At 35.2% G+C, this 25,253-nt stretch overlaps 1 protein-coding gene across 1 annotated transcript in view; it reads left to right on the top strand.

The window, feature by feature from the left end:
• The window catches only part of rasgef1ba (RasGEF domain family, member 1Ba), an 88,384-nt gene that overhangs the window by 3,940 nt on the left and 59,191 nt on the right, over positions 1 to 25,253 (top strand). Inside the window, exon 2 of the mRNA XM_051109482.1 lies at positions 12,568 to 12,615. Within this exon, the coding sequence (XP_050965439.1) occupies positions 12,568 to 12,615 (48 nt within the window). The remainder of the gene's footprint in view (positions 1 to 12,567; positions 12,616 to 25,253) is intronic.

Consider the following 25,253-nt stretch of genomic DNA (forward strand, 5'->3'; position numbering starts at 1 on the left):
AAGCTGTTTTATACATTTAAACACTTTTTATGATCACTTGTTGATTAGTTTAATATGTACAATTGCCAAAGTAGCTACTAGTTCTCGCATAATCAAAGCATAGTATTTTTTGAATGTAGTGCAGAGATGAATTTTTATGTCGAAACTGTTATGTCAGGGTTTTTTTTTCTCAGGACATTTAAGATGAGCTCTTTGTCTTCTAATGCTTCCACTGTGAGGCAGTGTTTGAGAAATGATCTCAAAAGTGAGAACCGATGTTTACCATACTGATTTTTTTTTGTTTGTGAATCTTGTTTTGACATATTATTCTGCTTAATATGTTGGTTTCATGCTGAAGTGTCTAAAAGAAACATTCTTCAAGTGGTTAAAACCACTTCCTTTACAAAACATGTAGAGATCAGTGCAGTTATTAGATGTGAGTTCTTAAGGATGTGGAGGTCACAGACAGATCCTAACTGGCATACACAAGCAGAAATGACCAGCCTTAGCCATTCTCAGCCTGATCAGCATATTTTACTAGTGGGTTTCTGCATACATTTCAGGAATAGCCTCTAAGCAAAAATACATTCACTGCAAGCTAACAAGATTTCCAGACAGTGGAAGCAATTGACCTTTAAGATATCAAACTGTTTAGAAATCATCAGTAAGAAATGTCACAATGTGTTTCTTCAACAGAATATGCTATGTAATATATTTACAATGTCTGTTGAATAAATGTTATTAAAGATTTCATGTATTTATATACAGAATCTTATATACTCACATTTCAGCTTCAGCGAAAGACTTCTGTGTGACTGATGTCAGTTTTCTGATGTGTTTGGACATTGGACAGACATGTTTCCTTGTCCTTTCGATCATCTTTAGAATAAAGTAATTAATTTTTAATGTATTTTTCAATGTGGAGCATAATAGAAAAGTGAAGGCCAGACTCTAAACATTGAGCCTTTGAGCATAACATATCATGCTGGTTACCTGAAACGTAAACTATACTCACTGTTTTACTTAAAAAAGATGCAGTCTGCTGGTGGAAGCTAAATTCACAAACAATTTAATTTCCCTTAGCCTTGAATGTGTTTTCTGCAGGTGGATAGCTGAAACCAGTAAGTTTGAGATTGAGTATTGTTGGTGCACAGAAATGAAATGCAGTGCAAAACAATGTGTAAAGTAATGGCTTTCACTGGCCACAATCAGTCATAAGGTAACCACAAAACCAACGTTTTTTTTTCCCAAGCAGAATGAAAAAGTTTATGCTGAGTAGTACAGAGTTGTGTGAATATTTTTTTATATTTATTTTTTTTTTGCTGGTGACCTAGTAAATAATTTAGGCACAGTCAGTTTTATATGTATGGAGTCTGGTATAGATGCCTGTTTCCACTGTTGAATAAAAAAAAGGTTATTGTGACTTTTTATCTTACAATTCTTTTTTCATCAGAACTGCAGGATACAAACTTGCAAATTAGACTTTTTTTTTTTTCTCAGAAGTGCTTGATGAAAACTCACAATTGCAATTGGAAGTTATAAAGTCAGAATTGTAAGTTATAAACTCACATTTGCAAGATATGAACTAACAATTCTGACTTTTTTTTCTCAGAATTGCATGATATAAACTCACAATTGCGAGTTATAAAGTCAGAACTGCATGATATGAATTTGCAATTGTGCGTTATAAAGTCAGAACTGATACAAACTTGCAATTCTGGGAAAAAAGTTTACATCTCTCTTTATAAACTTACAAAAGTTAGTGTGACTTTTTTTGGGATTGCGTGATACAAACTCGCAATTGCAAGTTATAAAAGGCAGAATCGTGATACATAAACTTACAATTCTGAGAATTCGATTCAGAACTGCGAGTTTATACCACGCAATTCCAGGAAAAAAATCAGAATTTCAAGTTTGTATCATAGAATTCTGAGAAAAATAGTCTGAATGGCACATTTATATCACGTTATTCCAAGAAAAAAGTCAGAATTTCAAGTTTATATCATGCAATTCTAAGAAAAAAAAAAAGGAATTGCAAGTTTGTATCGCACAATTCGAAGGAAAAAATTCAGAATTGTGAGTTTATATCACGCAATTCCAAGAAAAAAGTCAGAATTTCAAGTTTATATCGTGCAATTCCAAGAAAAAAAAATCTAAATTTCAAGTTTATATCATGTAATTCTGAGAAAAAAGTCGGAACTGCGAGTTTATATTATGCAATTCTGAGGAAAAAAGTCAGGATTGCGAGTTTATATCATGCAATTTCAAGAAAAAAAGTCAGAATTGCGATATGTAAACTCGAGATTGCGAGGAAAAAGTCAGAGTTGGAGTTTATATCACTCATTTCCAAGAAAAAAAGTCAGAATTTATGTCACAGAATTCTGAGAAAAAAGTCAGAATTGCGAGTTTATATCATGCAGTTTCCAGAAAAAAAGCGATTATGTAAACTTACGATTGCAAGAAAAAAGTCAGAATTGTAAGATTAAAAAGTCACAATTATGTTTTTTTTTTTTTTTCAGTGGTGGAAACAGTGTGGAGCACAGGAGTTATATAGCAAAAAGTTGCATTTTATTTTTCCATAGAATGAAAATAAACTAAGCCTTAATATTATAAAACCATTTGCAAAGTGTTTCTGGAGGCAACCCAAGATCAACACCAGACCCAGAGCAAAATGTTTCTGAGCTTTTCACAATTTGTGGCTTCATTTACAGATTTTTTTTTATTAGATGCCATGTTTTAATACACATTATTCATACCTCATTTAAACAGTTAAGGTTTATAATGTCACCATAATTGCAATTTTGAAAAATATGTAAATCTGTTCAGACTATTCAGGCTTGTAATAATTATAATCTTGACAATAGCTAATATAGTGGTTTGAATTACATTTTATCATTATGTGCTTTTCATGTAGGAATGATTTCATTTTTGTAAATGTATTCTCTGAGGTCTGGGTTTGTCATATAGTATGTGCAGTTATTTTCTGCCGAAAAGGCTTTGAAGGCTTTATCTCTTTTTGTGCCTATTAGAGTTTTTAATTGACCTTCATTTACTCTTATCTGAGGCAATTTCCATTTTAATGACAGATTTTTGACTTGGGGGTAACAGATCCCTTTTTCTAGGATGTTATTGTGGATTTTGACTTGAGGACGTTAGCATACCGAGAAGAGAGTGGTTTTACCCAAACCATTATTGTTTTAATATGTAGACTGTTTTTTGTTAAAATGGGTTTTTCAGTTGGGCCTTGTATACTGATTATAATCAACCATCTCAATTATTTCCAAAGCAGTCAGAAATGGTTGTCTTCAGATGCTTTGACACCTTCAGCGCTCTATTTCTTCTTCATAAATGTTCTCTTTCCTCTCACAGTGAATTCATTTGAAGGATTTTTTTCCCTGGGAAAACAGGGAAAGCCTTAGTTTTGTTTCCACAGCATAATCTCCTCAAACAATGCTTCCCTTGGAGACCTTCTCCTCCCGATGCCGTGTGTCAATCTTCTTTGTGTCTCGTTAGTCATGAACAAAGGCCCCGCTCAATCCACCTGCTGTTTGGAATAGGGAATCATCAGGCTCAAGGTCTCAAAAGAGAGACATGTCACTCACACATAACAAGCTAATCAGCGAAGATCTTGGCGGCGAATTACGCGAAGGGACCTACAATGAAAAAGGTGCTTGCCAAAAAGATTTTTAATGAACACTTGGGTGCCTGCATTTCGTGTTTAATGCCTCTTGTGCTTTCATAAGCAGCTGTGTTTCTAAATTATGGGAAGCTCCCTCAACCTAAATACTAAGAAGAGGCTAATTTGCACAAACCCTTGATTAATTTGTATAAACTCTGTATCAGTCCTCTCAAATCAGCCACAAGGGGGCTCTGTACAACTCTATCCAAAGACCAACTTTGAAAGGTGGAGAGAAAATCATCTTCTAAAAGCAAGTGTCTAAAGCTAAAGCAGTCTATAGCTAAATTTCTATATAAATATTTTTAAAAAAAGCACTTTAGCTAAAATAAATAAATAAGTGCGTTACATTTACATAAAATACACATTTATGTAAAATGTTTTAGAAGTGTTTTGCTTTTTGTGCAAGTACACATGCCTATTAAGCATATAGTAGAATCCTAGTCTGACACCACTTGTGAACTTTTAATGTAATACTTTGTATTTATATATATTTATATATATTTTTATTTTCTTCTAACGCTAGCAATACTTTTAAGTTTGAAAACTAAAGAACATTTGACCTTTGTACAAAGGGGTTCTTGTGGTCACTGTAAATGATTTGATTAGAAGTATATAATTTAGTTTTAATTTTACATCATAATGTTTATTTGTTTGAAATGTATAAATCCTAAAACGTTTCAAGAAGTTTCTGAATGCCAGATTTTCAGTGCGTCTTAGATCTTTTATATCGAAGACAATGATGTTCTGACCTCTGCAACCTTTATCTATACAGATTTCCATCTCTTGCCAGTGAGATTTTTATGTATTTTTTAAAATATGCCATAAACACAGCCGGAGGTTAGTCTTGTGTAATTATATGAAAGCTCCAATAGTGAGCCTTCAAGAGCAAGACTGGGGCTATAAAACTTCATATTGGCTTCCTCTCAAGACCTTTCTCAAGATGTCAAGGTAATTTATCCTGAACTGTAAAAAAAAAAAAAAAAAAAAAAAAAAAAAGCCCCCTCTACATTATTCACTCCTTTTGTTTTATGAGGCATGTTCTGTGCATTAGCTGCCCCTGAGTCTGCCTGTCATACACTGTGAGAGAGGAGGACTCGCAGCTGGGCAGGCCAGGGGTGAGCAGACACTGTCAGGACATCAGATGGGACCTCGGCCTGCCGTATCTCATCCCCATGACAGCCGTGCACTCCGCCACCCTGACGCTGATAAAATGAATGCCCGCTGGATGGAGCGGCTGCCTTTGTGCTGTCCACACTTTCACCAGCTTCAACAGGCTATGTTAGCCAACGTCAGCTTTATGTAAGCACTGGTGCTCATCTGCTTCGAAAAAAGGAAGCGAAAAGAGATGGTGCGTGATAATGTGGTAATATACTTCTTGTTTAGATAGTTGAATAGCTTTTAAGAAAATATTTATATAAATTCAGCAAATTCCGAAATACTCTGCATAGCTCTGTTTGACCCTGGTGAAGAAACACTTTGGTATTTGATTGTCTACAAGTGTCTCCAAAGCAGCTGTTGCTATGAAAGCATTATTATCAAGAGTTTAACTCCTTTGTATAAACTTCCCTCAAGTGAAAATAGGACACATATACACTACCCTCCAAAAGTTTGGAAACACCCCTGGCAAAGTGTGGTTTTGGACATATCAGCATAAATCCTTAGCATTTTTTGGTGCAAATACATTAAAGTAACTTGACATTATCATTGAAAACCAGCAATAATAATTTTCATTTTGATTACATAATAATGGCAATATATAGATGTCAAAGTCAGACATGCCCCTTTGTCGGCTGTGATGCCTGGTTACTGGTTTAAACTTGTCCCAGGTTTTTAAAAGATTTTTGGGTCAGCACACCTTAATGGCTTCAACAATTGATTGCCAATTAAGTTAAGAATACAATGAATTTAGGCCCAGTTTATGCAGTGCTGTAATAGCTGCTAATGGTGGATATTTTGATGAATCGAAAATTTACGTTTTTTCTGTGTATAAACTGAGTAGTTTGTGTTTTTGTTGTCCTATATCAGTGCAAAATTATCACAAACTAAACAGGATTCATGCCAGTATTGTCCAAAACCCCACTTTTCTAGGGCATTTCCAAACTTTTGGAGGGCAGTGTACACTACCATTCGAAAGTTTGGCGTCATTAAGATTTTTTTTAATTCAGCAATTAAATTGATCAAAGGTGGCAGGAAAGACATATTACTATTTGAAATAAATGCTGTTCTTATGCATTTTTTTTTATTCAGAAAAATGTTGAATAAATGTATCAGTATTCAGAATGCTAAGAGAAGTGTTTCTTGAGAACCAAATCAGCATTAGAATGATTTCTCAAGAATCATGTGACTCTGAAGACTGGAGTAGTGACTGCTGGACATTTAAAGGTTTAAGGTTTGGTTGGTTATCTCACACAATCTGGATCTAAAAAGTAAATATGGCAGATCACTGAAATGAATTGGTATGCTAATGAATAACTCTTTTGGCTGTGTACATTAAAATAATGCTGTATGATGCTGTATAATTAAACACTGTGCACCAGAATTTAATTTTTACATTTGAAATGAGCTGCAGCTTTCATTGTTTTGAGTAACAGCCGCTGAACTAATGGTCATGCTGCATTTGATGATAAAAAGAATCTGATTGCATTAATTACAGCATTTCATTGGGTTTCTTTGCCATTTACTGTAATGATATTCTGCTCATATATAGCCATTTGATCCTCGACATCCTTGACATTTGTGTCTTGCATGTAAATGATTTCACTTGATCATCTCAGTCTGGGGTACGGATTGTTTGGCACTTGGCATTAAATGGGTTAATGATATCAGCACCCCCTCCCAACCACACCTCTTTAATGAAAATGTTAAAAACATGAGCTGAAGACTCATACAGGCTTCCATTTGTCTTCTATAGTTGCATGTAGTTGAATCTAATGTGTTGTGGTTTCTGTGCAGAAAGTATTGGATTTAAAAGAAAAATAATCTAATTTTAAATTTGAAAGCAAATGGAAAATTGAATATGGATCAGCACCAGATACAAAAATACTTTAAATCAAGCATTCACTTAAAGCATTAGTTCACCCAGAAATCAAAATTCTGTCATTAATTACTCACCCTCATGTTGTTCCAAACCTGAAAGACCTTCATCTTTGGAACAGAAATTAAGATTTTTTTAGATGGAAATCAAAGATTTTTATGACCCTGCATAGGCCACGAGGATACTTTTTGTGTGCAAAGAAAACAAAAATAATGACTCTATTGAACAATTTCTTCTCTTCTGTGTAAGTCTTCAACGCATGTTCATGACAGTATCATGCATCTGTGTGGTGCTGCCGGCGTTCTGACGTAGAACCCGAATATGATGAACCTCATTTACACAGACGCATACGTCATAGTACTCTCGTGAACGCATGTCGAAGACTGACATGAAAGAAATAACTCAATAAAGTCATTATTTTTGTTTCCTTTGTGCACAAAAAGTATTTTCAAAACTTCATAAAATTAAGGTTGAACCACTGATTTCATATGGACTATTTTAACAATGTCCTTACTACCTTTCTGGGCCTTGAATGTGGTAGTTGTACTGCTGTGTATGCAGGGTCAGAAAGCTCCAAGATTTCATCAAAAATATCTTAATTTGTATTCTAAGAATGAACGAAGGTCTTATGGGTTTGGAAGGATACGATTTTCATTTTTGGGTTAATTATCCCTTTAAATTAACTAATAAGTTGAGACTAAAGGATTCAAACTTTTCAGGAAAATCATAATGTTTTTCTGCTGACAACTGTTTTTCTGCTGTTGCTAAAGTTACAAATAAAACTACAAATGACATTCTTTGCTTTGGATAGGCTATCTGGTGCATTGCTGTTGTAGACCACCATTTTTTTTAATCTCCTTTCATTTATTTTAACCAGAAATGTAAGATCAGAGACTAATTGTCATCCGCCATGTCCTTGAGATAGCTGCTACTCATGGTTTATGAATATGTAATAAAGCCCAGCTTCTATAAAAAGGTGTATAGTTCACAGCAATACTGAAAAAAATAAATTTAATAGCAGCAACATTGCTCCTCATGTTCCTTATACATGATTTTAGACAGCAATTTTCACTGTTTTCTGGAGATTGCCAACAAAAGCCTGAAATCTGAGGCAAATTGGTGTTCATTCACATGAATGATGATTGCATAATCTGAATGATCAAAAATGCGTTCAAAAACTTTTTTTTCCAAATGAGTTAACTGCAAGTCCCACCTATTTAATGCTGAAACAAATACTAACTCATAAACCTAACAGACACATCCTAATAGACAGATTAATTTTTGTTATGACCGTGCTCATCCATAATGTTTCTGAACTGAATTCCCGATGTCTGAATCTTGCCTGTCTGGTGACTGCTTGATTGAGTTGAACAATGAAACTGACTTTGAATTTAACTGGTTAGTGTAAAAATACATAGCACACAAATATTGAGTGAAGTATTTTTTGGTATTGAATGAATTATATTTATGATCAGCATTCCTCTTGCTTCATTTGCCATTTTTGATAAATTGTTTCCCTGCGTTCTGGGTTTCTCGATGGAAAACACATGCAATGGTTACAAAAATGAGGCAATGTTTGTAGCAGCCTTTATGTCAAGAGTGTTGTTATGATGTCATAAAAGGATGCGTAGGTTGGCAGCTTACTAGCTTTTTTGAACAAAACCAACACGTGTTTGATTCCCTGCATGCAGATGTCAGTCCCATGAACGCTTTTGCACGTAATCACCCACGTTAGCCAAAGACCTGGAGAAGGCTCTCCCACACACAAACACGTACACATGCTTTACCTAAAGGAGGCGTTTAGCCTCTCAGGCAGCAGTCACAATGGAGCGTGACATAGATTGTGTAGACCAGCCCAAAAACATGCACGTAGCAGGCTGCTGTGGTAACTAGGCAACCAGGCTCCCTCATAATGAAGAACTCTTATGTGACGTGGTTTCTGTTAGCAATTGTCTGTCCTCTCTTTTATGATTTGTGCATGGGTCTTGCTCTCAGATATTGAGTTTACTGATGAATTTACATGGAAACAGTTTTCTGTTTTAGTGTGTGATTATTTTACATCCTAATGGTATATTTTTCATTTATATTCGCCTGTTAGGTAAATTAAATTTCAGCTCTTATGGAAAGGTCCATCATCTTTGATGGGTTGGAGCAGGTGTTGTTACCCCAGGGCCTATGTTATGTCTACATCAGATGAATACATTTACTCTAGAGTTGAAAAGATAAACTCAGTCATGACCTGATTCCCAGGTAATTGCTTTGTCCCACCAATGAAGAGAGCGGTGGTCTCTGTTTCAGCTCAGTGTTTTAATCTTTAGATGTGAGTTAAGTGAGGTAGTCAGAGTGTTTTAGTGGTTTGTGAGTGTATGAGGAGGAATGTTTGGTTGTGTGAGGAGGCATCATGAGTCAGTTAAGGTATTTTTGTGTGTGTTTATGCAGCTGGTGAAGTGCAGGTTCTGAGCAGTGACAGACTCAACTGCAGACTCTGTTTATGATCCTTGTCTTTGGAAAGAAAATCCAAGCTTGTTTGCTTTCACACGTCACATTTGCAATGTGACACACAGGTTTAAAAAAAGAGCTCAACATACTCACAAAAAAACATATATAAGTTTTAATAATAATTGTATTTTTTCTACTGTTAAGTGGTTAATCTTGTAGTAATATTTATTTTTATCATATATTTGTTTCATTTAAATTTGGCAGAAATAGGAATATATAAAGACCTACATTTTACTGTACAAAAGTCATACAAGACTTATATATTTATGTTACATGTTAAACTGCACTTTTATTTTAAGGGGTTGCTGTTTAGATTCTCTTTGTATACAGTATGATAGGATGCTAGTTTTTTCAAATGAAACCGTAAAATTCACATGAAGTGACTCAAAGAAGATTATGTGTTCATGTCGCCATATATTTTGCGGAGGGGAAATTATAGACACGTGTCCATGTAAAAACAGAAATTACATGCCGTCGTGTAAATAAGAAAAATATTATAAGGTTATTTAGTTTGTTTAATAAAAGATTATAGACCTGTTCTATAGGAAAGGTAACCCTAAATGACTTCTGTTGTGATCTGGCACTATATTGAAAGTAATATTAACTTGACCTTCTGGGGGGCCGGGGGTGCCACTGGGCAGGGGAAACACTGACGAGGTACATGTTTCTCTGTGAGATTGTGTTTGGAACAACTTAGTGTGTAATCCTCAGTCGTTTATGTCCAGTTTTACTCTGTAATGGTTCACAAAGTTGGCAATTGTATGAAGTGTTTTCCAAATCTGGTAAAGGGATAGTTCACCCAGATATGGAAATTCTGTCATTAATTACTCACCCTTATGTCGTTCCAAACACGTAAGACCTTTGTTCATCTTCAGAACACAAATTAAGATATTTTTGATGAAATCCGAAAGCTTTCTGACCCTGCATAGACAACGCAACTGATACTTTTAAAGGAAAAGTTCACTTCCTAAACAAAAAAATTACAGATAATCTACTCACCCCATGTAGTGGACTTCAGTGGTGCAGTGAGTTTGAACGTCCAAAATACAGTTTCAATGCAGCCGAGGAATAAGGGTCTTATCTAGCAAAATGATTGGTTATTTTCTAAAAAAAAAAATTTAAATGTGTATACTTTTTAACCTCAAATGCTCGTCTTGTCTAGCTCTGCCATGCACATGCGTACTCTGTGTAATCTGGGTCAGTAGGCCCAGTGTATGTCAAAAAACTCTCATCTCATTTTCTCCTCCAACTTCAAAATCATCCTACGTTGTGCATAAGTACTGGCCCCGTGTTTACAAAGTGAACATGCAAAGAAAGGTCAGTTGCCCTTTGCAAAAACAAAAGGTAAAACAGCAATATAGGATGATTTTGAAGTTGGAGGAGAAAATGAAATGGGAGTTTTTTGCCCTATCCTAACTGTATTGACCCAGATTAGAAAATGACTGATTGTTTTGCTAGATAAGACCATCTTGGATGACAACAGGGTGAATACATTTTCTGTAAATTTTTGTTGTGGAAGTGAACTACTCCTTTAAGGCCCAGAAAGGTAGTAAGGACATTGTTCAAATAGTCAAGTGGTTGTGTTTTTAAACTTACTCACTGACCCAATTTGAGTATTAACACAAATTATTTTACAAGAACTCATACTGTATTCTGCACTCTCAGGAAAACAAAGGTACAAAAGCTGTCACTGGACCTTTTCAAAACTTTGTAATTAAAGTACCTAAAGTATTTTGTAATTAAAGTACCTAGAAGGTACATTTTAGGTGCTTTCGCACCACGTAGTTCTAAGAACTCAGTTTACTACACTCTAAAAAACACTGGGTTAAAAACAACCCAGTTTGTTGGCTGGGTAATTATAGGAATATAGGACAGAACACATTTGGGGTTAATTTTACCCAGCAAATTTGGTTGTTTATTTAACTCATCATAATGGGTTGATTCATTTTTATTATAATATAGCTTATTTTTTATTTTATACATGAAATAATGTTTACAGATTAACTTAAATCATCTAAACTTTGTAAAATACTCCACACAACCACTGGTTTGCATGATAACTTCCTTTAATTTCCTTTATTTATCATTTACAGCAGTTTATTGTTTTAATGTATACATATTGCCTATTTAAACTCGTTTAACAAAAGTACAAATTAAACACTAAACAGAAGTAATTCACGTGTAATCGACCAGTCTCTGTTATTCCGTTTCCATCGTAATGGCGCTGAGTCTTGTGCCTGAGCTGGAGTTGTGTTTGGGGGGGAACTGCTCACGTCTAGACTGCCGCCCTGCGTTTAGCCAAAATATACTGCGACCGCTTTCACAGCCTGCCCAAAAACAAACAGTAAACAGCTCTGAGGAAAGATTTTAACATCCAAAATATTTGTATTTGCTATCTTTATGAATAAAATTGTTTATTTTATGCAAAGTATCAGGCTTTTCAATCTCGTGATAAGATCGATGTTTGGGTGATACACACCATGTGCCAGCATGTTGCTCTGCATGAAATACATACACAGCATACAGCACAGAAATTATTTTATATATAAAATAAAATGTACACAAACGTTTTTACTGAAGAAATGTATCAATTCGATGGCACTTAGAATTGCTCTTTTGGCGCAAAATCCCAGCGATAAATGAGTCAACCGCTGGGTTATGTCTGACACAGGATCTGAGTAATACAGAAACTACCCAAACATTGGGTTGTTATGTCTGACCCAGGATCTGGGTAACACTAAAAAAACTACTCAAACACAAAAAATTGACCCAAAAGGCTCAACCCAGAATTTTGGTTAAAAAAAATAACCCAGGATTTTTTAGAGTGTAGTCAGCATGGTGATTCTATAGAGACCCGTTTCCACTTGGGCACGAAAATCTGACTAAATCTCAACGCTGCAGACAACAGGTAGCTAAATGCCATTATATTAGGTTTTTTCCATGTTCGTGGTGTAAATATTTTTACTTGTCTTTTTAAAAATACCGGGTAGTCTGTGTTTCGTATGCCTTTGGCCAATCAGTGTACACTTACGTCATTGATGGTTCCTGTCGAAATGTTCTGAAGTAGAGTTCCTAGAACTAAACTCGTTCCTAGTTCCTGTGGTGTGAACACGCCAAAAAGTGGGAACCAATAGTTTTAGGAAGTATTGAAAGGTTCCTCCAGTGTGAAAGCCCCTATTAGTACGTTTTGAAAGGGTACTGCCCCAGCGACAGCTTTTGTACATTTTCTACAAATTTCAGTCCAGATTATATTCACTGTTCTCTGAAGCATTTTTAGAGAGTGAAAAATCAAAAAAATCAAAGTCTTTTCAAGCTGTGGGAATGTGTCTTTATGTGTGTACTAGAGCAATAAATTATTTCGTTTTTCCTTCCACAGTGCAGGAGTCAGCCGCACATCGGACTGAGGCATGTCACCAAACAACGGGTATGTTCTCCAAGTCTCTCCTCTGTGTCATGTCCTGTAGGGAACAGAGAGTATTGATTTTGGAGCACAAGCTGCAAGTTACCCTGAGGCAGGAAACATCATTGCTATTTTCCCACCACTGATTTTTGACAGTCAGACCTAAAATACATCAAACGTATATTTATAGACACCGTATTGCACACCTGAATTCTATTCACAGAGAAAATAAGAAACTTTGCTTAAAGGTGCAGTGTATGATTTCACATTGCTAAAATACTAATATTGGCAATAAATAAAAGGATCTTAGTTTAAGGAAAAGTCCACTTCCAGAACAAAAATTTACATATAATTTACTCACCCCCTTGTCATCCAAGATGTTCATGTCTTTCTTTCTTCAGTCGATAAGAAATTATTTTTTTGAGGAAAACATTTTAGGATTTTTCTCAATGTAATGACTGATATGGTGCCCAGAGTTTAAACTTCCAAAATGCAGTTTAAATGCAGCTTCAAATGGCTCTAAATGATCCCAACTGAGGAAGAAGGGTCTTATCTAACGAAACAGTTGGTAATTTTTTTAACAAATTGACAATTTATTTACTTTTTAACCTCAAACCCTCTGCGTGAACTGTTTTTTCCAGTTCGATACGGTCAATACAGTTAGGGTATGTCGAAAAACTACCATCTCGTTTTCCTTCCCAACTTAAAAATCATCCTACATCACAGCAGAAGTACCAACCTAGTGTTTACAAAGTGAACATGCAAAGCAGATCAAACCTTTACAACATACAAAAACAGGTAAAACAGCGATGATTTTGACGTTGAAGAAGAAAACGTGACAGGAGACTACGCATACGCATCGCAGAGACGAGACAAGGCGAGCATTTGAGGTTAAAAAGTAAATAAATTGTCAGTTGGTTTCAAAAATGACAGATCGTTTTGCTAGATAAGACCCTTCTTCCTCAGCTGGGATTGTTTAGAGCCATTTGAAGCTGCATTTTAACTACATTTTGGAAGTTCAAACTTGGGGGCACCATTGAAGTCCACTATATAGAGAAAAATTTGTGAATATTTTTCTCAAGAAACAATTTCTTATCGACTGAAGAAAGAAAGATTTGAACATCTTGTGACAAGGGGTTGAGTAAATTATCTGTAAAAGTTTTGTTCTGGAAGTGGACTCGTTTAAAGGCATTTAAAGGCTCATTATTATGATTTAATGCTTACTAATGCTTAAAATGAATGCTTAAAAGTGACCAGAAAAACTTCGAGGGCCCTAGAAGTTCAGTTTTACATCCAAAGAGATCACCGGGATTGCTTACGAGACCTTGCTGACCTTACAGCTGCTCGAGCACGGAGAAAATGTATGACAGTGTACAACCAAACACAACTCCCTGAGGGCAGAAACTATGGTAATGCAGGACTGTCAGTCAGTGGTTGTGGGCGGGGCCTAAACAGTGTGATGTCACACTGCTTTGAGAATCAAAACCACATGCCTAACGAGACCGGTTTGGTTTAATGGGGATTAAAAAATACGAAGTGGGTGGATTTTTATCATTATAGGGTTGTTGTTTTCGTTCACTGCCAACACACATTTATGTCCAAACACCATGTAAAAGTGGATTTCGCATAATAGGTGCCCATTAAATTTCTAACAATTTCTCACTTGACTTCACCTGTCTCATGAAGAGTTAAGGAGGGTGTTTTTTTACACCTGTGTGAACAGCATTAACCACAGCACTTCATATAGTGAGCCTGTAGCCTGATCCACTGTCCCTGCCCTTCAAACAATGTAGCAGTGATGTGGGATCAGGCACAAGCTCTCCATCAAAGCCCAGAGCTCTTCCCTATCCCCATTAACACAGGGACCTTGGTGGCCCCCCACACACTCCACCATCACCATCAGTACTGGAGGCTAGGCTTTGATCCTCGCGCACATATAGACAGTCACGGTCCTTCTGAAGAGAGCGTCTAGGAATACTTAAACATGACTTTCATCTTCCCAAATTCAGATTCTCTTTCTGTCAGCATGTGCTCTACTTGTTCTCAAGGCAGCCGTGCCCAGGCTCAGCCGCAGCCGGGGTCGACTGGGTTTATCTGACTCTTTGATACTATGCATTTGATGCTAGTTTTTTTTTTTTTTTTTTTTTGAGGCGAGCAGCTGAGTTTAGAAAGAAAGAGTTGATGGGAATGTGGCGAATGGATCGTGTTGCAAAAGCTTTTGATGAGACTCACCTGACTTTTACACTTGGCTCACAGGGCCAAATTGTAATAAAAGCGCCTTGTTAAAAAGTGACACGAAGGGGCATTTATGCAGTGACAACAACAGTTAGACCTGTGAAATCTGCCTCCAAACTTAAATTACTCTGAAGTTTTAAAAAAAAGTCTCACAGAAGGTAAACAAGGACTGTGACTGAGAGATGAGTGTATGAGACTAGCATTACAGGGTCTCCTGTTTCATTGTGTGGTCTTTTTCAAAAGACTCCTTGGACTGGGCTTGTGTTTTTGGTTGCACCCTTTCCTTTATGAGCTCACTCCATTTTGCCAGTGGAGGATTAGCTTGACTTCTTTATGGCTGTGAGATCAAAACATATTCTTCACTAATCAAGACAAAAATAAGCTTTTATTTTAATACCTGTATATTTTATACTTCGACAGAACCATGAAAAAAAAAAAAAGCCATAAAAGTTTGGAAACTCCCTAGGCAAAGTGGGGGTTTGGACAATATTAGCATAAATCCTTGTCTTGTGATGACTTTTTACATTGTTAAGCAACAAACAGTCTATGAAAGCATATAAAATTAAAACAGAATTAATTTAATGTTCAGCAGCCATTACTACAGTCTTTAGTGTCACATGATTCTTCAGAAATCATTCTAATAAGTTAATTCGGTGCTCAAAAAACATTTTTTTTATTATTATCAATGTTAAACACAGTTGAGCTGCTTAATACTTTTGTGGAAAGTGACATACTTTTTTTTTTTTTTTTTTTGAAAAACAGGATTTTATAAGGCCCTATGATTTCCGCAATGCGGAAAACATGGACTGAATCGCAGAATCTAGTCATAAAAGTGGAATTTACTGTATGTGTATATGAGTAAATGGACACATAAACATAATCTTCACAGCTGCTCTGAGAATCACTTTATGAGCATTTTACAGTTTCATTTGAGAAAAACTACTGTCATATCATATACAACTTACAGGTGTTCACAGCAACCAGTCATATTAATAGTTTGGTTTAACTTGAAGAAACTGTGACAGAAATATAGGACTTTATGTATTAATATAACTGTCTCCTACTACTACTAATAAAATTATTATTAAAACATTTACCAGAGCAATTATTTACCACAGTTTATTTACCAGAAAAATGTAAATGCACATCACAGTATTTCTGAAAAAAAAGCATAAATAAAATAACAATATATATATTTTAATAAAATCAGTTTATTAGAAATGCTTTTGATTATTCAAATTTAATGAAACCGTTGAAAAAAATGCAGAAAATGAATGGAAAACACAGAATTTGATAAAAATAAAACTGAATTTGAGAAAAAATAGAGCTCTAAAAATGACATTTTTTTTAAAACCTTTAAATAAATTATTTTTAAATTGTGTTTCATGATTTCAATTAATTAGACATACCTTTTGATTAATATTTTTTAATTTAACCATTGAAATGGTGTCTAGAAATGAAAAATAAATAAAATTAACAATAAATAAATAAGTAAATAATGGAATCCAGACAAATTTAAACAGAAAAAAAAATAAAACTGAATTTGAAAATAAAATAAAACGGAATTTGCAAAAAAATAAAATGGATTTCACTGCGCTTTACACTTATTTGAAAAATAAAGAAATTGTAACATAATACATTTCTGTACTGTTACTTTTGCATTGTTGCTGAAGAAACGTGTTAGTTTCTTTAAAAAGTCTTACTGACAGAGACTTTTGAACTGTACTGTATTTATTGCCATTTTTATGTAATCAGACAGGAATCATTATTGCTGGTCCTAAGTATTATTATTTGATAAATTGTAGAAGTTGCTTAATGCATTAATATTTAGTAAGGATTTCTGCTGATATTGTCCAAAACCTCAACATTTTCTAGAATTTTTTTTATTTTTTTTATTTCTAGAATGTCCAAACTTTTGGAGGATACAGAGCCTGGAGTGATCAAATACCACAATGTTTCCATTATAACCAACACATGATTGCAATACATTTTATTGGTAAAAGCTAATGGCATTTACTGTAACATAATATTTAAACCACTAACACAATAACATAATTGGGATGTATGTTTATCCAAGCAAGGCTTTTAGCAGGCCAAAGACACTGATTTTTATGTAAACTCCTTTTGTCAATTCATCTATATATGCTGTTAAAGACTCAGATTTACCACAAAGTGGTTCTTTTTTCTATTTTTGCACTTTCTTCATATTGTTAGCTAAATGGCTGCTTAATTCATAAAATGCATAGTAAATGGCACTACATTTTTGTTACCTTGCGTCTAATGTGTACATTATGCAGAGTAAAACTAAATTAAATTATGCTTTACTTTTTTTTTTTTTTTTTTTTTTTTTTTTTAAACAATTGGAGGTCTTTATGAGATGCTATTACATGAATTTTTAGTTCATCTTGTTGCTTTTATTTGGCAAAAAATACTTAGTAAATACTCTTTTAGTTATTTATATACTGGTGGTGCAACTCTGTAAAACGTGTAGTTTGAAAAGTTGCATAATTTGCAGCTAAAATTATGAAGGGATAAAACGAATGCTCCAATCTCTGTGATTTGATTGATCAAATCTCCTTCCTTTATATTATTATAGTGTAATTAGATTATCTATAGGTGATGCCAGATGTGGTCCATTCACATCTAAATGACGGCACATTGCACTCAAATAATAAAGAGGTCAGCAGGCACACATGAAAAACTATAGTGGCGCACAAGCTGTAACATCTATTACACATGTTAACATGACAGCACGGGGCAAAAGCAGTACATCACTACCAAAGGTTGCTGAATGTGTAATACCTGCATCGACCCCCCCATCACTAAAACTTTGATTGTCCTTAAAACATTAGCATGTCTGCTAGGCCGCATAAATCAGGCCTGCGCTGTACACAAACGTGCTATGGTGAGATGCTAAAAACGGGAAATGTATTGATTTTTTTTTTTTTTTTTTTTTTTTTTTTTTTTTTTTTCCTTCATGTCACGAGGGGATGAGGATTTAACGGACCCTCATTATGCCACCGCATGCAGTTGTTGTGTTTCACGCACAGATCTCTGCCAAGACTCTACTCTAGTTGATTAAGAATTGGATGGCCAGCTTGATTAGCTTTCACTGAGCTCCTGCTGGCCTCCATTTGTTGTTAAGATTAGCTACAGCAACCTGTGGAAACTGACCTTGGCTGCATTTCCCAAAAGCGTCGTAAGTAGATCGTAGACCCATTGCCACCAGTGGTCTTTATGATCAACTTAGCTTATGATTCAATGAGATTCAATGGCAGGATGAAACCGTCTGCCCGATACACATTATATGTGTTTGACTGGTGTTAGAATCACTAATTAGTATCTTAAAGGATTAGTTCACTTCCAGAACAAAAATTTACAAATAATGTACTCACCCCCTTGCCATCCAAGATGTTCATGTCTTTCTTTCATCAATCGTAGAACATTGGAAAACATTTCAGGATTCCTTTTCATATAATGGACTTCTATGGTGCCTTTGAGTTTGAACTTCCAAAATGCAGTTTAAATGCGGCTTTAAAGGACTCTAAACAATCCCAGCTGAGGAAAAACGGTCTTATCTAACGAAACGATCGGTTATTTAAAAAAAAAAAAATCTCTCTCTGCGTGAGCTCAGTTTTTTCTGGTTTATAAAATTGTCAAATCAAAAGCGTCCTTAATCGTACCAACCCAGTGTTTAAGAAGTGAACAAGTGAAGATGGTCCTTTACAAAAAAAAAAAAAAGAAAAAAGAGGTAAAACAGCGATGTAGGATGATTGAAGTTGGAGGAGAAAATGAGATGGGATTGTTTCGACATACCCTAACTGTACTGAACCGGAATACACAGAGTTCACGCAAAGCTAGACAAGATGAGTGTTTGAGATTAAAAAGTATGTCATTTTTTTTTTTTTTTTTTAATAAAAAAAACAATTGTTTCTCTAGATAAGACCCTTCTTCCTCATATGGGATCGTTTAGCACCCTTTAAAGCTGCATTTAAGAAATGTCAGAAAGCTCTCAGATTTCAAATCTTAATTTGTGTTCTGAAGATGACAAGGTCTTAGACAAAGGTCTTACAGGTTTGAAACAATATGAGGGTGAGCAATTAATGACAGAATTTTCACTTTTGGGTAAACTGTCTCTTTAAAGTCTGTTTACTCTTTTGCTTGTGTAATATTTGTGTCATGTCTACAGTGCAATTTCCTGAAGAAACCACTTTTTTCCCCTCTGTAGTGTGTTAAACATGACAGTAAAGCTGACTTTGACTTTGAACATGCATGTGTTAATGAGTTATGTTGTGAGTCTCAGATAGAACTGAAAAGACTTTATGCTCATAAAAGATATGACTAAGGACGGATTCTAGAACTACATTTTTCAGTGCAAATTTGGATGATGTTTGCATTAGGAGAATGTTGGGAATCTAAGATGCTGCTGAAGCTCTCTCTCTCTCTCTCTCTCTCTCTCTCTCTCTCTCTCTCTCTCACACACACACACACACACACACACACACAGTCACACGCACCCCACACACCCCTTGGTGTTTTCAATAGCAGCTGCTCGCCACTAAAGTGTGAGTCTGAGCTCACCTTTGACCCAACATAAACATGGCTGACGTTATCACACACTGGGTCATACTGAGTTACAGTGAGCAGCTGAGTCTCCTGTGATTATTTCTTTTACTTCAAAAACACAGCTCTCTAGAAGAGTCCCCACTGTCATTTTTAGCAGCATGTATGCCAGAATGCAGCTGTTCATTAGGTGTTATGTATTGGACACGGACTGAAGGAAACTTAAACGCCTGATCGTGTTTCATACTCCATACAAGATAAGATGACAGCAAAATAATAATGCAAATGTACTTGATTAATCTAAAAAGAAAATGCTTTTTTTTTTTTTTTTTTTAAAAAAAGAAGACTGCATTTTTGTAGTTCACGTGTCTTGCCGGATGTCCACAAATTGAATGTTTTGTTACTGATACGTTGAAAATATATTGAAAATACTCTGTTTGCTGGTATAAATGTTTTTGAATGAAGTCTCACATTCTCACCAAGGTTGCATCAATTTTAAGAAAAATGCAGTAAAACATTAATATTGTAAAATATTATTATTGTTTAAAATTAATTTTATTTTAAAATGGAATTCATTCCTGTGATGGTAAATCTGAATTTTCATCAGTCATTACTCCTGTCTTCAGTGTCACACGATCCTTCAAAAATCATTCTAACATCCTGTTTTGCTGTTTAAGAAACATTATTATTATTATTATTATTATTATCACCAACTTTTGTAACATTATATACCACTATACCATTCAAAAGCTTGAAGTATAATTTTTTAAATGCGTTATAATTATAGAAATTAATACTTTTGTTTAGTGAAGATGCTTTAAATTGATCAAAAGTGATGATAAAGACATTTATAATAATATAATAAATGTTTTTTGAGCAGCATATCAGAATATTAGAATGATTTCTGAAGGATCATGTGACTGGTGTAATAGTCCAAAAAATTCAGCTTTGAAATTTTGGAATAAATTATATTTTAAAATATATTCAAATGGAAAAAAATGTATTTTAAATAGTGAAAATATTTCAAAATTTTAATGTTTTTGCTGTACTTTGGATCAACAGAAGAGACGTCTTTAAAAAACATGAAAAAATCTTTTGACTTATAAATATATAAATATAAATACAAAGTTTAAAAAAACTGGATTAACATAAAAATCTTTTGTAACATTAGAAATGTCTTTGTCTATGAAGTGAAATGACTAAACTCCAGACTCTAGCACTAAGTTTCTTTGATTTTTGTGTTTGGTTTCAGAAATGCCTTCAGTTTGAGTAGCACGACTGCATTGTGAAATGACGTATTGAATCCCTGAAGAGACACAACACTTCAGGATGACTAATCGACAACTTTCAGACCTGCCAGACATCCTTCAACTGTCTGCTTTCAGACAGAGATTTATAAGTCAATGCTGAGGATTGATTCAGACCTGTCTGTCTAAAGTCTAAATCTGTCACGAACTGGAGATCCATTCAGTTGAAAAATCTTTCTTTGACCCCTTTATCCTTTTTACTTATAGTATGAATTTCACTCAATCTCACCAAGTTTGCTCAAGTATCACATTGTTACATGCAGTCAATCAATCATTTATTTAAAACACACAGAAGGAGCTCATAATCAACCTGATGAGTTGAATTTATGCCTTGACAGTTTAAACGGCAGACGAAAGAGGATGAGTTCATTATGCTTGTCTTGTTTGTCACTATATTTGCAGAGTTAATAGTTGATTCATGAATTATAGGGAGAGCAATTTCCTGAAATAACATGTAGGTGAGCATCTGTTTTTCACACAGACGTCAGTGTGACAGAAGAGGCAATCATCTGTGTGATTAGAGGGGTCTGGTGCACCTGTGGCAGCAGCATGGATTCTCCCAGTGTTTCCATTAAAGCAGAAACCTCAGCAAACACTGTTTGGCTCCTTCAGTGCCAGGCACTGATGTTCCAATGAGCAAACTGTGTGTGAAATGTCTGGTTTCTGGCACCTGAGGACGCCGGGTTCCCGTTCTGCCCTTCAGACCGTGTTGTTTGCATGGTTGAAGATTATGAAGATTACCGGAAAACTTGAATCTTGCCTTAGAACAGATTTGGACATGCTTGGCAGTTTTTGAAGCAAACACAATGTGTTCAAGCCAAGTCTTCTGTGTACTAAAGAGAGAGTTCACCCAAAAATGAAAATTATCCCAGGGTTTACTCACCCTAAAGCCATCCTAGGTGTATATGACTTTCTTATTTTATATGAATACAATTGGAGTTATTTTAAAAAATGTCTTGGCTCTTTCAAGCTTTATAATGGCAGTAAATGGCTGTTGAGATTTTGAAATTCAATAAAGAACATCCATCCATCCATCATAAATGTACTCCACACAGCTCCGAGGGGTTAATAAAGGCTGTAGTGAAGGAATGCTTTTGTGTAAAAAAAAAAAAAATGAATATCTTAAAATTCAGGCACCGTAATCTCTAGCTTCCGCTAACTGTTGTACAAGCTTTCTTGCACATTAAAGGAGAAGTTCACTTCCAGAACAAAAATTTACAGATAATGTACTCACCCCCTTGTCATCCAAGATGTTCATGTCTTTCTTTCTTCAGTCGTAAAGAAATTATGTTTTTTGAGGAAAACATTTCAGGATTTTTCTCCATATAATGGACTTCCCTGGTGAAAAAACAGCATATGCTAGTAGGTATGTTTTTGATGCTCAAGGACCAGCATAAACCAGCTAAGGACCAGCTTAAACCAGCATCAAAACATGCCTACCAGCATTTGCTGTTTTTTTTCAACAGGGTTCTATGGAGCCCCGAGTTTGAACTTCCAAAATGCAGTTTAGATGCAGCTTCAAACGATCCCAAATGTGGTTGTAAACTGTCCCAGCCGAAAAAGAAGGGTCTTATCTAGCGTAACGATCGGTTATTTTCATAAAAATAAAAACAAAATTTAAATACTTTTTGACCTTAAACGCTCATCTTGTCTTGCTCTGCCTGAACTCTGTATATTCTGGTTCAAGACAGTTAGGGTATGTCGAAAAACTCCCATTGTATTTTTTCCCCTTAACTTCAAAAATCATTTCAAAATCATCCTACTTCGCTGCAGAAGTACCAACTCAGTCTTTGCAAAGTAAACATGCAAAGAAGATTAAACACCCTTAACAAAAAAGGTAAAACAGCGATGTAGGACTATTTTGAAGTTGAGGGAGAACATGAGATGGGAGACATACCCTAACTGTCATGAACCGGAAAAAAACAGAGTTCAGGCACAGCAAGACAAGCGTTTGACATTAAAAAGTATATAAATTGTATTTTTTAAATAAAAATAACCGATTGTTTCACTAGATAAGACCCTTCTTCCTCAGCTGGGATTGTTTACAACCGCATTTTGAATTGTTTGAAGCCGCATTTAAACTGCATTTTGGAAGTTCAAACTTGGGGCACCATAGAAGTCCACTATATGAAGAAAAATCCTGAAATGTTTTCGTCAAAAAACATCATTTCTTTACAACTGCAGAAAGAAAGACTAAGAATATTTTGGATGACAAGAGGGTGAGTACATTATCTGTAATTTTTTTTGTTCTGGAAGTGAACTTCTCCTTTAATGATTACTACAGATTACGGTTTATGAAGTTTTAAATATGAATATTTTTCTTACAAAAAGACAAAGTGTTGCTTCAGAAGGCCTTTATTAACCCACCAGAGCCATGTGGAGTACTTTTATGTTGGATGTATGCACTTTTTTGGGCCTCAAAATCTCAACACGCATTCACTGCCATTATAAAGCTTGAAAGAGCCAAGACAGTCTTTAATATAACTCCAATTATATCCGTCTGAAAGAAAAAAGTCATATACAAATTGGAAGGCTTGAGGGTGAGTAAATAACGGAGCAACTATTTCTTTAAAGACCATGGTGGCTTAAAATGGAAGCACCTGAATGTTTTTGTTAACACGTTACAATAATTTGTTACAATTTATTGTTACAATGATACAATATGTTAACTTTAGTTAATGCACTTGAATATTATTTTTTACAGCATATATTGATCTTTTTTTAATGTTACTACTTATGCCACTGTACTATATACTATACTATTTCAGTTATAATATATAAACAATACCTAATGTTGATTTAGGATGTGTTCACACTTACTCAAATGAACCGCACTAACAGAGCAATTGCAGCAGAGTTCATTTTAATTGAACCAAACATGAGAACACACCCTTATTTAGCTTTATTTTGTTACTATATGTAGATGTCGACAAGTTCTGTGAAACTGTTGTTTTTATTTCATGGCTATTGCATTAACTAATGTTAACCATGTAAAGTGTTACCATTCATACTGATCTTGACAGCATGGTATTAAAAACAGGATGTGGAACTGAAGACAGATTATAATTAATAGGCTGATGAATGATCCGGCCCTCAGATTATCCATGAGATCACATTCTTTCCAGCTGTGCCAAACTCTAAACATCCTTCCAATTAAGTCAACACGGATTACCTTTCTGACCCAGCCAACTACAATAAATGCAAGACAGGACTTGCAGCTCAAGTAGTTTGAAGGGGAAGAAGGATTGTTAGTGTAGCCCATTATGATTCCAGCCGTTGTATTAGTGGAATGGTTTTAATTACACGCATGACTTGCTTTGCTGCCTATTCTGTCATTTTCTCATTCTCTGCTGGGTGCTGTAATGTAGCACTGTTGTTTTGTTAATTGCTTTGGATCACTGACCGATGGACTTGCAGGGCGAGATGCTTTCTGCCATGTTGTCTCATTTGTTATTTGAAGGTCTAGACTTTAATTAGCCAAACGAGCTCCTCTTTCTTCTATGTCTATATTACAGTCACACAATTTCCATTAATCTTGACATAGACACCTGCTCACACGAGTAATGAATTCCGCTCTTTTATTATGGTCATTATTCCTTAGCCACAGTCATTAAATATCACCCGGGTTGTTAGACCTGAAGCATCCTGCGTTCTGGACAACAGCCTCAGGAAACATGTTGTACTGTGGAATATGACTCCACTGCAGTAACACTGAAACTAGTAATACTAATAAATCCGTTTGATTTATTAATTATTCTATCAAAGGTTGATGTTGGGCCATAATGGTTGCTTAATTATAGAATGGTTCAACAAAGCTGATAAAACAAAGCATTTACATATTGAATCGTCAGCATCTCTCTTCCTAGTTTTATTATTGAATCCTCACATGTGAATGTGAATGTCATGACACTAAGCATGGGAAATGATATGGATACTAGAACAGGGTCAATAACATTGTTATGATGCATATGATTCATAAATCATTATGCAAAGCTCAGTAAAAGGCAAATGATGCAATGGTCCAACATTTTTAAGGGATAATTCACTCAAAAATGCAAATGCTGTCATTAATGACTCACCTTCATGTCTTTCCAAACCCCTAAGACCTTCATTCATCTTTGGAACACAAATGAAGGGATTTTGGATGAGATCCGAGAGCTTTCTGACCGTGCATAGACAGCAACACTCATTATTTTTGTTTTCTTTGAACACAAAGTGTTCTCGTAGCTTCATAAAATTTAAGTTGAACCACTAATGTCACAAGAAGTGGTTGCGTTGCTGCTTATGCAGGGTCAGAAAGCTCTTGGATTTCACAAAAAGTCTCTTAATTTGTGTTCCAAAGATGAACGAAGGTTTTATGGGTAAGAAAATGTGAATGGTGTGATTGCGTCATGTTCTGTTTTCTGTTGTCTGGGTGCAGTTTGAGCTCTTATGTAACTTGAGTTTGCAGTAACTAACTTTGTCTAACGACTTTGTATCAGCTTGTAATCTGGTTTATCTGTAAGCCGCCTGAATCGCCTGTGATCGTGACAACTATCACGTGATATTAATACATCC

Source organism: Labeo rohita, chromosome 5, assembly GCF_022985175.1.
Source record: "Labeo rohita strain BAU-BD-2019 chromosome 5, IGBB_LRoh.1.0, whole genome shotgun sequence".
NCBI lineage: Eukaryota > Metazoa > Chordata > Actinopteri > Cypriniformes > Cyprinidae > Labeo > Labeo rohita.